Raw genomic sequence first — 13,600 nt, 5'->3', positions numbered from 1 at the left:
GTGGCTGGCGCCTTAGCCGCTTGAGCCACAGGCGCCGAGCCTGCTTTCCTTTTCTTATACGGCAGTGTGCATGTGTCACATGTGCACAGGTGTGGGTGTGCATGTATGCAGTGTCTAGCCCTAAGAGATCAGGAGGCCCCTGCCAAATCTACCTGCAACCTCTTGTGGAAGACAGGGAAAACTGATGCAGGGAGGGATGGGTGTCAGGGGATAAGGAGGCAGCATGAGGAGAGGGACTGACAGAGAGGAAAAGGTAAAGGGGTGAGGGTTTTTTGAGACCTCTAAGCTGTCCAATAGAAAGGGACCTCCAAGTTCAACTTGTCCAACTCCCTGGCTTTACAAATGAGGAAACAGAGGCCCAGAGAAGTGAGATGGCTTGCCCAACATGGCACTGCTGCTTTGTGGCAGGGCGGCAGCTCAAGTCCAGATCAAAAGAAAGGGGACTGACAATAAATAAATAAATAAATAAATAAATAAAAAAGAAAGGGGACTGGAGGTGAGTATGAATTCAAGGCTCTAAAGAGACATTGCTTAGAAGAGAAAAGAGACAGACTCTACAGAATGAATTGACTGCCGTAGGCTGGCAATAGAGGACTGGAGTGTGGAGACACAGGAGCAGGATGGAAGGGACCTGGAAAGCATTATAGCTAAGGAGAGTCAGATTCCAGACCTAATCCTGTTCCTTATCAGTTTGGGTCTTAATTTCTGAATATGCCTTATAGGATCTTTTTGAAAACCAATCTCATAAACTAATGTTTGTAAAATACCAGCACAATTCTTAACAAGTGCTTAGTAAGTCTTTGTTATGGTTGTTGTATTACCTTGGAAGAGGAAAGACCTCTGGTTATATGGGTTGGGGTATGGCCAAAATGACCCTGTGAGGACATAGGCTCCAGTGTCTGCAGAGCCCATTCCTACTCTGTCTTTGCTGCCTGCAGCTGATAAACCTCTTATCTGGCCCAGGCAGGGGAGCCCAGGGCCAGGATAGAAGGAGAGGGCAGGGCTGCTATCAGCCACCAGGCCTGGGGGAGGGGCTGTCTGCTTGGCTCTTTCCACAACGTGTCTTGGGGATCCCCAAGCACATACTCTCATCTTGCGGAGAAAAGGCTGAGATACTAAAACTGAGGACATCAGAGGAAAGCAGGGACGACCTCTGATGTTACCACATCAGAAAACAAAATATAACAAAAAATCCAGATCTGACTCTGCCTCTGGCCAGAAAAATGCTTTTGGGGAGTAAGAAGTAGGGCAAAGAGAAGGCATCTTGTCTAAAAGAAAGGTAAAGACCTGCTGTACTCCCAAAGGAATTGACTATGGACAACTGTGGTAGATGAGGTGAAATCACACCACAGAAAAAAATTTCCAGCTTAAGGGGTTGGTTGATGATGAGACCAGCATGAGTGAAGACAGAGGGATCTCCTCTGTGGGAAAAGCTTGCTGACCCCAGCAGGAGCAGCTCTAATACTCTTCTTCCTTTGACACAGGTTTCTGGGGCCATTTGGGCTTTGGGGGAGTCTGGACCAGACCCTGGTCCAGTAGGATGCCCCCGTGTCCTCCCCAGCAGAGCAGGAACAGGGTGATACAGCTGCCCACTCCAGAGCTGGGCGAGATGGAACTGACTTGGCAAGAAATCATGTCCATTACTGAGCTGCAGGTGAGCAGCAAAGGGGAAAGGGGTAGGGAGTGGGGACGAAGGAAGAAGCAGGAGTGGAGTAGGGGGAGATCTGGAAGGAAGACACTGAGGAGAAGGGTGTATGGAGGAGCAAGGGATAGAAGTGGTGGGAGGGAAGGATCTGATTGTGATGTAGGCTTTCTTCACAGCCATTCATTTACATCTCCCTCTACCCCACCTCCTGCTCTGACCTCTCTCACTCACCTTTTTCTCTGCTGACCTCCCTCCACTCCAATCATGCCCTCTTCGTCCCTCATTTCCTCCCCCACCCGTTAGCAGCTGGGCCCCTTTCCCCCAGGTAGCAGAGCAGTAGTTCAGAGGCCTCAGGAAGGAGAGTCAGACTATGCCGGGGTCCTCTCCTCGGGTAATTGGACAAAGGGGTGACTGTTGGCTTAACAATGATGCCTTTGTCCCCAGCTGGGCTGGAACAGGGTGGCTTCCCGCCGTGGGTTAGGGGCCTTGTTTCCAGCATGCTTTCCCCTCCTCACTGCACCTGGGCAGGGACTGAAGGAGAAGAGGGCCCAACCAGTGCTGGCTCTCCAGTGCTTCTGAGACTCCAGCCTGCCCCTTTTTCCTCTCCAGACTTGCTTGTCTAGTGCCGTTAGCATCTGCCCTAGGCCCTCCGGCCACACAACAGCTCCCTCTGCTGGGCACCCAGGGCATGGCCAGGGCCTGAACTTGACCCTTTGACCCTAGATAACCACAAGGGGAAAGTGTTCTGAGGGATCATTTTGGTTAACAATAAAGAAATATTAGCTGGGTGTTGTGGCGGGTGCCTGTAGTCCCAGCTACTCATGGAGGCTGAGGCAAGAGGATCACTTGAGAGCCCAAGAGTTTGAGGTTGCTGTGAGCTATGATGTCATGCACTCTACCCAGGGTGACAAAGTGAGACTCTGTCTCCAAAAGAAAAAAAAAAGAAAGAAAAGAAAACCAATACAAAACAAGCAAACAATATATGAACTGTTTCAACCCAGTAAGAACTTCTCCTGAGGAGGAGGTTTCATAATTGTCCCAATGTTAGTCTTTTCTGAAGTCTGACCTCAGTGACTTCCATTCTTGATAAAGCTGCTTACTTCTTGGAACAGCTGCATCACAACCTTGCAAGAAGCTTCCAATGATTTTTGGCACCTTTCTCTTTCCTTTTTATTTTCTTACTGGATTTTTCAGAGGAACCCAGCTTGGTCTTGAGAGAGCTGGTTTCTCTTCCTATCTCCAAACCTCTTTGTTTCTTTCCTTGCAGGGTCTAAATGCTCCAGGTGAACCACCGTTTGAGCCTCAGCCCCCATACCTTGGACCCTCCCCACCTTCAACTTACTGCCCCTGCTCAATCCACCCAGATGCTAGCTTCCCTCTTCCTCCACCACCTTATGAGCTCCCAGCATCCACATCCCATGTCCCAGACCCCCCGTACCCCTATGGCAACATGGCCATACCAGTCTCCAAGCCACTGACCCTCTCAGGCCTGCTCAGTGAGCCCCTTTCAGACCCCTTGGCCCTCCTGGACATTGGGCTGCCAGCAGGACCACCTAAGCCCCAAGACGACCCAGAATCTGATTCAGGATTATCCCTCAACTATAGTGATGCTGAATCTCTTGAGCTGGAAGGGACAGAGGCTGGTCGGCGGCGCAACGAGTATGTAGAGATGTACCCAGTGGAGTATTCCTACTCACTTATGCCCAACTCCTTGGCCGCCCCCAACTATGCCTTGCCACCTGCTGAGAACCCCTTGACCTTAGAGCCCCCCTCAGGCCCTGTGCAGGCTAAGCCCACTGCACGGGGGGAGGCAGGGAGTCGGGATGAACGTCGGGCCCTGGCCATGAAGATTCCTTTTCCTACAGACAAGATTGTCAACTTGCCAGTAGATGACTTCAATGAGCTGTTGGCAAGGTACCCGCTGACAGAGAGCCAGCTGGCACTAGTTCGGGACATTCGACGGCGGGGCAAGAACAAGGTGGCTGCCCAGAACTGTCGCAAGAGAAAGCTGGAGACCATTGTGCAGCTGGAGCAGGAGCTGGAGCGACTGGGCAGTGAACGGGAACGGCTTCTTAGGGCTCGTGGGGAGGCAGACCGGACCCTGGAAGTCATGCGCCAACAGCTGACAGAGCTGTACCGTGACATTTTCCAGCATCTTCGGGATGAATCAGGCAATAGCTACTCCCCTGAAGAATATACACTGCAACAGGCTGCTGATGGTGCCATCTTTCTGGTGCCCCGGGGGACCAAGACAGAGGCCACAGACTGAGCTGGCCCAGATTGGTGGGACTGGTGATAGGAATTTCCTTCATCCCTTTCTAATAAAATACCCCCTAACTTTGGGACCCAGAAGGCACCCAATGGTACCGGGTGTCTGGGACCTCCCAGGTGTGTTTAGAAGCTTGCCTTGAGGGATTATGTGAGGGAGGGTATCCATCTCTTCCTTGACTCAGCTTCTCAGGTCTTTAACCTCCACCTTTTGTCTAAGCTTTGGTCTATAAAGTGCTGTACAGAAACAGACTTTGTGTCTTCCTTCTTGAGAGAGAGCAATGTCACCCTGGGTGGAGTGCTGTGGCATCATAGTGCATAGCAACCTCAAACGCCTGGGTTTGAACCTTCTTCTTGTCTCAGGCTCCTGAGTAGCTGGGACTACAGTACCTGACACAATGCCTGGCTAATTTTTCCTATATTTAGTAGGGACAGGGGTCTTGCTCTTGCCCAGGCTGGTCTGGAACTCCTGAGCTTTACAAGAGTGAGCCACCGTGCTCAGTTGAGCAAGCTCTTCTTGATTGCTTTGATTAGACACCAAAGCTTCAGAGGATTTCATCCCCAAACCTGGATAAAACCTGCTCCACAGAGGAGTAAAATATGCATTTCTATGAAACTTTCTTTTTCTGGTTATATGACCCCATTCTTGTTTGGCGGCCTTCCTTTCCTAGATTCTTAAAAGTTTTGCCTAGTCTGTTCTTTCTTCTTGAAACAGAATACAGTTGGACTAAATACCAGATTCTTTAGCTGTCTCAAAGTCCAATCAACCTCCTAAACAGGCTGGGTGTGGCTGGCTTACACCTATAATCCCAACACTCTGGAAGGGTGAGGGAAGATCACTTGAGGCCAGTTCAAGACCAGCCTGGGCAACATAGGCAGACTCATCCTTATAAAAAAATTTTAAAGGCTCAGCACCTGAAGCTCAGCAGCTAGAGTGCCGGCCCCATACACTGGGGCTGGCAGGCTCAAACCCAGGCCAGGCCTGCCAAACAACAACTACAACGAATAAATAGCCAGGCGTTGTGGCAGGCCCCCTGTAGTCCCAGCTACTTGGGAGACCGAGGCAAGAGAATCGCTTAAGCCCAAGAATTTGAGGTTGCTGTGAGCTGTGATGCCATAGCACTCTACCGAAGGGGACATAGTAAGACTCTGCCTCCAAAAATAAATAAATGAATAATTTTCAAAGTGGCTAGATATGGTGGTGCTTACCTGTAGTTCCAGTTATTCAAGGAGGCTGAGGCGGGAGGACCTCTTGACTCCAATTAGAGGTCTGAGATAAAGATGATCCCACTGCATTCCAGCCTGGATAATAAAGACCCTCTCACATCACACAATCTAGTTGCTTGGAGTTGAGTGTGTACCAACCTTCTGAACCACTAAAATTAGTTTACCTCTTATTCTACTGGCTTCACTCCAACATAGTTCTGATGCAAACACCACAGATGAAGAGTGATTAAAAATGTGGAATCTTGGTTCAGTGCCTGTAGCTCAACAGCTAAAGGTGCCAGCCACATACACCGGAGCCAGTGGATTCGAGTCCAGCCTGGGCCTGCCAAACAACAATAACTGCAACCAAAATAAACAAACAAACAAACAAACAAACAAACAACAAAAAACCCCCCTGGGCATTGTGGTGGGCGTCTGTAGTCCCAGCTACTCAGGAGGCTGAGACAAGAGAATTGCTTTAGCCCAAGAGTTGGAGGTTGCTGTGAGCTGGCTGGCATCCCTACTCACTGAACCACAGGCACCACCCACTTTTTCTTTTTTTAAGCCTCTTTCAAACATGACCTGATCCTCAATCTAAACTACAATTCTGAGACAAAAAAGTGAATCATCATAGTGAATTTTTTTTTTTAGAGATAGTCTCACTTTATCACCCACGGTAGAGTACTGTGACATCACAGTTCACAGCAACCTCCAGCTCTTGGGCTTAGGCAATTCTCTTGCTTCAGCCTCCCGAGTAGCTGGGACTGAAGGCACCCACCACAACACCTGGCTATTTTTTGTTATTGTTGTAGTTTGGCCGGGGCCAGGTTTGAGCCACCCTCGGTATATGGAGCTGGTGCCCTTCTCACTGAGCTGCATGCATCACCTGAATTTTTTTTTTTTTTTTTTTGAGACAGAGCCTCAAGCTTGTCGCCCTGGGTAGAGTGCTGTAACATCACAGCTCACAGCAACCTCCAACTCCTGGGTTCAGGAGATTCTCCTGCCTCCGCCTCCCAAGTAGCTGGGAGTACAGGTGCCCTGCCAATTTTTGTTGTTGTTGCAGTAGTCATTGTTTAGCTGGCCAGGGCCAGGTTAGAACCCACCAGCTTCAGTGCATGTGGCTGGCACTATAACCATTGTGCTATGGGCACCAAGCCAAGATGTGGAAACTTCATATAGGGAAATGAAAGCAACTTGAATCTTTCTACTCTTGTAATTTGAAAACTTACCAACTTAAGTCGCAAAATGGTAATAATCTAATTGAGATCCCATCTCTAATAGCAAAACTGGCCTGGTGTTGTGGCAGGAGCCTTTAGTCCCAACTACTCTAGAGGCTGAGGTGGGAGGATCACTTGAACCCAGGAGCTTAAGGTTGCTGTGAGCTAGGCTGATGCCATAGCACCATAGCCTAGACTAGCAGTTCTCAAACTGTGGGTTGCAACCCAGGAATTGTATTAGAGGGCTATGGCATTAGGAAGGTTGATAACCACTGGCCTAAAGCAACACAATGAGATGGTCTCAGAAAAAACAAAAATTTCATTAGCTTTTAAAAAACAAAAATTTCCCCACATTTCAAAGTCCTTGGGCTAGTTTGGAAATTTGGTCTTTATAATCGTTTTTTTTTTTTGCAGTTTTGGGCCAGGTTTGAACCCACCACCTCTGGTATATGGGGGCACCACCCTGGTCTTTAATCTTAAATGCTATTATGTATGTACAATTTAAGGGTGGCACTTGTGGCTCAGGGATAGGGTGCCAGTCCCATATGCCAAAGGTGGTGGGTTCAAGCCCCAGCCTGGGGCAAACTGCAACAAAATAAAAACATTAAAAAAAAAATTTAAACAAAAACTTGTTTAGTTCACTCAATAGACCAGATTTTTATTTTATCCAACCTCACAAAAGGTGCTAATTCCTGGCTTGGGATTTCTATGCAAGTATCAGATAGCTGGCCAATAAATACTTGTTCAAATATGAGAACCATTATATATCCCTGCATAACTTCGTAACAGATGGTAAGCATAGCTCCCAGTGGAGAACTACTGAGCTCAATGGCAATGTTAGCTTGTACAACTTGATTTCCCTTTGCCAGGGGAGCTAGAAAAAGGACATGCTCAAGCAATGAAATGGTAACAGCTTACTTCTACTGGGCCAAATTAACTCCTGTAGTGAGAACCTCTCTATTTTCATTAAGCCTTGACACTGAATGGGATACATTTGAACATGGCAAAAAGTATGGTATTAGGATTACTTCAACAGCTCACTCCTCCCTAACCTGAACAGCAACACACGTTATGGGTGGCACCTGTGGTTCAGTGGGTAGGGTGCCAGCCCCATACACCAAGGGCGGCAAGTTAGAACCGTACCTTGGCCAGCTAAAACAGCAGTGGCAACTGCAACAAAAAGTAGCCAGGTGTTGTGGTGGGGACTTGTAGTCTCAGCTACATGGGAGGCTGAAGCAAGACAATCACTTAAGCCCTAGAGTTGGAGGTTGCTGTGAGCTGTCAGGGCACTCTACCAAGGGCAATAGAGTGTAACTGCCTCAAAATTTATTGTTGCATGTTTTCTAAGCAGTGACGACACACCCACATAATGAATGCATTGGGCCTTACAAATTTAACTTATTAAGTGCTACTAAGGGATTAAAAAGGAGGCTGCTGGCTTGGCGCCTATAGCTCAACCGGCTAAGGCGCTAGCCACATACACCTAAGGTGATGGGTTCGAATCCTCAGCCCAGACCCGCCAAATGACGGCTGCAACCAAAAAATAGCTGGGCGTTGTGGCAGGTGCCTGTGGTCCCAGCTACTTGGGAGGTGGAGGCAGGAGACTCGCTTGAGCCCAGGAGTTGGAGGTTGCTGTGAGCTGTAATGCCACGGCACTCTACCCAGGGGGACAGCTTGAGGCTCTGTCTCAAAAAAGGAGGCTGAAGATTTTAGTTTACCACACAATTAGCTTATTTAACCCACATTTCTCATCCCCAAATCTGAAATGGTACAGCATGTGAAGAATCAATCTTTTTACCATAAATAAAATGAAGACAAAGCAAGCAGAACTTAAATGCAACATATTTATTTAAAAACCCATTCACAAAATAGAATAATTAATCAGGGCTGCAAGCAGCTCAAGTCCACTGCATGGCAGTGAGAATGAAGTACAAGTGGCTCAGATAAAGGTTGTCCTCACGAGGATGTTCCTGCAAATGGAAGAAGAGTTTATGAAGTATTTATATAAGCAGAGGTAAAGGATTCTAAAATTATGCTTTCTGAACTATCTTTGTAACTCATTGAGATTCTTATTCTTTTTTACTTTGGGAATGCAGAGTATTCTTGCTAATCATTATTTTATAAAAGCTTACCTTTTAGCCTTGAACTTGAACATGAGTTTCTGGGTTTTTTTTTTAAACAGTTGACAAGACTGTAGTAGACTCCTCCCTAGAAAAGTAAACAACCTTTAGAACTAGCTCTTTCTGAGATCAAATCCCATCTCAAGCTAAACCTCCCACCTCCCTTTAATGGCCCACCCATCCTCCCACCATTTGGGGAAAAGATTCTAATGCATTACTTTGAGCCACTGTTTTAAGAAAATGGGTCAATGGAAGGTTAAGAAATAAAATTAAAGGGCAATAATATATGACAAAAAATTAATGTGCTCACTTCCTTCAATTGGGAGCCCCCACAATAGGGTGTCAATTTAAAAGAATTCATCTCCAGAAAAACCAAAGTTCAGCTTAACTGGACTAGTTTTGGCTCAATACATTAAGAAAAATGCAACAAAACTGGACTTTAGGTTAACTATATGGATGTAAGTAAAATCTGTTCTTACCTACAAGCATAGCCAATAAAACCTTTCCTCCTGGTTCTGACTGCTAGTCCTAAGAGTCAGGTGTGCCTTACTCTTGTCTGCCTCCTTCCTTGCGATGATCACTCATACTTCACTCCCTCCTAGCTTTCATGGAGCGTGCCGTGGCCTGTCCCTGGCTTATCTGTACTCCACATACCACAAGTGTCTACTCTCAGCTGTAGAGTGTCTGAGCTCGGAGCCATTCGCGCTATACTTGCTAGCAGTTCCTAGTAGCTGAACATCTCTCCTGGATCTTTAAAGGCATTGTCACGAATCCTGAGGTATCTGCAAACTCCCTTAATAGTTAAGGTTCCACCTGCTATTGCAAACTCAGCCAGTATCATGGAACTATCATCCATGCTTTCCCACCCACCACCACCTCCCCACCCCCCTCCAACCACCCTCCTCCCCAAACTTCCAAGTAACACACCCATGAGATGGAACATACAATCCTATTGATCAACAAATCTCTATATACTACTAGGTACAATGGCACTGAAATTATGAGGGTACCAAAGGCAAGGCTCAATGGAACCTATGTACAAATAACAATTATTGGATTATTAAGTGTTTATGGCTTAGAAATCATTATCTCTATACAATTAACACTATAGGGTGGTTGTGTAAACTTGTGCCATAAAGGAAAACTGCAGTTAATATAAAATTATATAGAAAAAATGCAATTCCTATTTTTACAGTTTTAATTTCTAATTTAACTGCTATGATTAACCTATAAACTTCTAAAGACCCACCCATCCAGAACCCAGTTAAACTGCAGTTTTCCTTTTATGTAAGCCTATTTTTATGTTCATTAAAATTCTCACTGGGCATTTAAAAAATGTCTCTGAAACACATCTAATCTGTGGATTTATGGTGTGGCATTAGCCAGCAGCTGGTTTCTATTATCTGGCAGAGCTTTGAACTTGAATTGTGGTAGAAGCATTCAACATTATCAGGGGTAGTGGGTAGGGAAAGTCCAAATCTCTGCCAGTCCCAAATCCATACAGTTGTCATTTCATTCAAGAGAATTAAATCGTTTATTGATTACACATGATAATGGTAGATACACAAGCTTCATTCTCATCTGTAATTTTATCTGGTACCATTATTCAATTTAGATATATTGCATAGGATATGCCAACAATCACCTTTATAACCAATAATTCCATGATTTTCCTTGGATGACCCCTTTAAATGGTGAGCTTCAGGTCACAACAGTAACCCTCAGTTCAACTACACCAAGGTTTCTGAAGACAATGGCTTCTTCACCCAAGCAGGTTGCAAATGAATTTCAAATAGAACCTGGCATCACCCTGAAGGAATTCTAGCTTCACACTTTTTTGGAAAGTTTACCAAAATAGCTTCAGAGTAGACTAACTTTACACAGCACATTTAAAAAAAAAAAGACACATTTATTCAGCGTCATGATCAGACTATTACATTTAGCAATCAACAGCATGGGTGCAAAAAGAAAAAAAAAATCTACATTAAAACCCTTTGTTGGAATGCTTTACACTTTCCACAGAACAGAAACTAAAATAACCTGTTATACAATTAGTCACAAATACAGTCCTCGAGTTTTTTGCCCATACACATGAGTATTGTCTAAAACATGTCTTCTTTGTAGCAGCTAGGCCCTGCCACCACTGTGCTTGGCTGAGTTCACAAATCTGTTGTAACCTGTAGCTTCCCTGTCACTTCTCTGGCTCTCCTCTCCTGCTAAGCTTTGTTTCCTGTTGAACAATATGGAATAAAGTTGTTAATCTAAACATATTAAGACTCATGGCTACAATCCAACAGCAAGTTTTGTTTCCCACAAATTTTGCTGATCTGAATATTAACATCCACAATTTTACTGCAATTACAATGTTAACTATGTTGCACTGCTCAGCTACATTAGGGTTACTGGGTTCATCAGCAATTAAAATTAAGCCACACACAAAGGTGTTTACTTACCTGGGAATAATAATTAAAACCTTCTGCCACTGCCATAGCTACTGCTGCTACTGGAGCCACCATAGCCACCTGAGAACAAAATTTTTCTTTAAAGGCTTGGAAATGTAAATAGTAATAATGTTTTGTATTTAAAGGTAATGAATGTTTAAAAGCTTAAATTCAAGAATTCAATTATTTTAAAATGGCCCCCGCAGAACCGACAAGTGATGTCTTGCTTTATTGCCCAGACTGGACTTGTTAACAGGGCTTGAGGGACCCTCCTGCATTAGCCTCCCAAGTAGCTGGGCCTACAGGTACCTGTCATAATTCCCCGCTTTGTTGCTCATACACCTTGAAGATCTAATACATTTTTCCCCCAGTAGTAGCTATAATTTACACTTAGCCCTCTGATACTATCAAATATTACAAATATACTATACCTTGGTTTCGTGGTTTGGCAAAGTATTGGCCACCACCACCATAAGGGCCAGAGCTTCTGCCTCCAAAATTTCCTCCCTTCATGGGTCCAAAATTTGACGACTGATTGTTGTAATTGCCAAAATCATTGTAACTTCCACCACCTCCAAAATTGCTTCCTAAGAATGTAAAGAAGGCCTTTGTCTGTTATTTGAGAAGATGATAGGTCCCAATTCTGCCTAACATCGCGAACAGAAGCTGCTGTATTATCTATCTGCCTGCCTTCCTCCCAAAGTCCTGGTGGCTCCAAATCTTTTGTGTTTCATTCTCCCAGGAAGCTTAAATACAATGATCTAACTTGTCATGACCTGAGTTTTTCCTAGTGGCACACACACTCTCCAGCCTTAAGGCCTTTATAGATCCAGGGCCACTGCAAACTTAAATTCCTTTTACATATCAACTATATGTCCTAAGGTCCTAAAGGAATTAAGATACTATACCTGCCATGATGCTAATCTAACTCCAACACACCACTATCCACTTACCCATCTACTTATTGGGGAGTGAGGCGGCCCCAGCTTAAAGCTAGGAGGAGGTAGCACAGCAAGCCTATTTATTTTTAATACACCATGCAGTGTACCACACAATGCTTTAAGAGCTTCAAATCCCAATATGGGCATGAACTCTAAAAGGCTGATCTAGCTATCACACCAAGTACTTGGATCACTGGATACCTACCACTACCACCGCCAAAGCCGCCTCCGCCTCCTCCGTTGTTATAGCTGTCATAGCTGCCACTCCCGCCATAGCCACTGCCCTGGTTTCCATAACCCTGTCCACCACTTCCATAGCCTCTGCTTCCTCCAGTGTAACCAGGGCCGCCTCCTCCATAACCACCTATAAGAATACAATTCTTCTCAATAAGACAAAAGTATTTAACAATAAAGATTTGTGCTATGGCTAAAGGCCAGCTCACAGCATGCGTGTTAAGGGCCAAGTTGAACTTGTCATGCACTAGTTTTAGTCTCTACTAGCCTATTCTAAAGGTAGTGGTTGCCAGATTTTTTTACCTACATATTCCTTAGACGAACTTACCATCATTGCCAAATCCATTGTAGCCATCCCCACTGCCACCATATCCACCACCACCACGACTGCCACCAAAGCCACCTGGAAGAAAACAAAGCCTCAAATTGGGTTAAGTATATAACCTTCATTTAAGTTACATCACAGAAAACATTCCCTGTACTACAGAAAACCTATTTGCACACCAAAGATTCATTTCTGGTTAGCGAGAAGAATTACATTTAAATAAAATGTAACTTTGAAATTGTAGGTCAGGGTTACATACTATGGCAAGATACAAAAAAGGACAAGCCAGGCAGGGAAATAAAAAATTATAAACTTCCATACATACCACGACCACTGAAGTTTCCTCCACGGCCAAAGTTGTCATTTCCACCAAAACCACCTCCACGACCCCCACCAAAGTTTCCAGAACCACTTCGACCTTAAAGAGATAAGTTCAAGTATTAAACTACACACGTCAGAGTACCCATCAAGTTACCATTAAGGTTTAACTAAACAATGAACACACCTCTTTGGCTGGATGAAGCACTGGCCATCTCTTGCTTTGATAGGGCTTTCCTCACTTCACAGTTGTGGCCATTCACAGTATGGTATTTCTGAACTAAAAATTTTACAAGATAAATAGAACAGTTATCTCAGGATTTAAAAGACCACAAGGATTTTAGAACCCTTAATAAATTAAATGCCAGTGATCTCATACTTACTGACAATCTTATCCACAGAATCATGGTCATCAAATGTAACAAACGCAAAGCCCCTCTTCTTGCCACTGCCTCGGTCAGTCATGATTTCAATCACTTCGATTTTCCCATACTGTTCAAAATAGTCTCTTAAGTGATGTTCTTCAGTATCTTCTTTAATGCCACCAACAAAGATCTTTTTCACAGTTAAGTGGGCACCAGGTCTTTGAGAATCCTAACAGGAGGAAAACCCACTATGTTACTTAGATTAGCAAACCCACCCTCAAATCAAAAAATTTTCATCTTAGAACAGACCAAATGTGAAGTCCACTAGCAGCACATCTGCAAATGAGCAGGGGGCAGGAGAGGGAAACTCACTTCTCTGGAAACAGCTCTCTTTGGTTCCACAACTCTTCCATCCACTTTGTGTGGCCTTGCATTCATTGCTGCATCCACCTCCTCCACGGTCGCGTATGTGACAAACCCAAAGCCCCTGGAGCGCTTGGTGTTTGGATCTCTCATTACC

At 45.0% G+C, this 13,600-nt stretch overlaps 2 protein-coding genes across 4 annotated transcripts in view; one reads left to right on the top strand and one right to left on the bottom strand.

Annotated features, from left to right (window-relative positions):
* Positions 1–4,161, top strand: part of NFE2 (nuclear factor, erythroid 2) — a 7,345-nt gene extending 3,184 nt beyond the window's left edge. For 2 of the 3 annotated variants that reach the window (XM_003790453.1, XM_003790454.1), the window contains 2 exons: positions 1,485–1,654; positions 2,913–4,161. In XM_003790453.1, the coding sequence (XP_003790501.1) occupies positions 1,541–1,654; positions 2,913–3,914 (1,116 nt within the window). In that variant the 5' untranslated portion in view covers positions 1,485–1,540 and the 3' untranslated portion in view covers positions 3,915–4,161. Of the gene's footprint in view, positions 1–1,062; positions 1,280–1,484; positions 1,655–2,912 lie in introns of those variants that run through there. The other variant, XM_003790455.1, reaches the window with a different exon arrangement.
* Positions 4,162–8,166: 4,005 nt separating this feature from the next.
* Positions 8,167–13,600, bottom strand: part of HNRNPA1 (heterogeneous nuclear ribonucleoprotein A1) — a 6,469-nt gene continuing 1,035 nt past the window's right edge. The window contains exons 3-12 of the mRNA XM_023513630.1: positions 13,453–13,600; positions 13,099–13,309; positions 12,903–12,995; positions 12,723–12,815; positions 12,401–12,475; positions 12,044–12,202; positions 11,329–11,484; positions 10,910–10,978; positions 8,469–10,686; positions 8,167–8,306 (exon numbers count right to left, since the gene is read on the bottom strand). The exon at positions 13,453–13,600 is cut by the window's right edge and continues 15 nt beyond it. Coding sequence (XP_023369398.1) covers positions 10,923–10,978; positions 11,329–11,484; positions 12,044–12,202; positions 12,401–12,475; positions 12,723–12,815; positions 12,903–12,995; positions 13,099–13,309; positions 13,453–13,600 — 991 coding nt within the window. The 3' untranslated portion in view covers positions 8,167–8,306; positions 8,469–10,686; positions 10,910–10,922. The remainder of the gene's footprint in view (positions 8,307–8,468; positions 10,687–10,909; positions 10,979–11,328; positions 11,485–12,043; positions 12,203–12,400; positions 12,476–12,722; positions 12,816–12,902; positions 12,996–13,098; positions 13,310–13,452) is intronic.

The sequence above is a fragment of the Otolemur garnettii genome, unplaced genomic scaffold (genome assembly GCF_000181295.1).
Source record: "Otolemur garnettii isolate 467f Iridium unplaced genomic scaffold, OtoGar3 scaffold00043, whole genome shotgun sequence".
NCBI lineage: Eukaryota > Metazoa > Chordata > Mammalia > Primates > Galagidae > Otolemur > Otolemur garnettii.
This window is presented reverse-complemented; position numbering and strand designations above follow the sequence as displayed.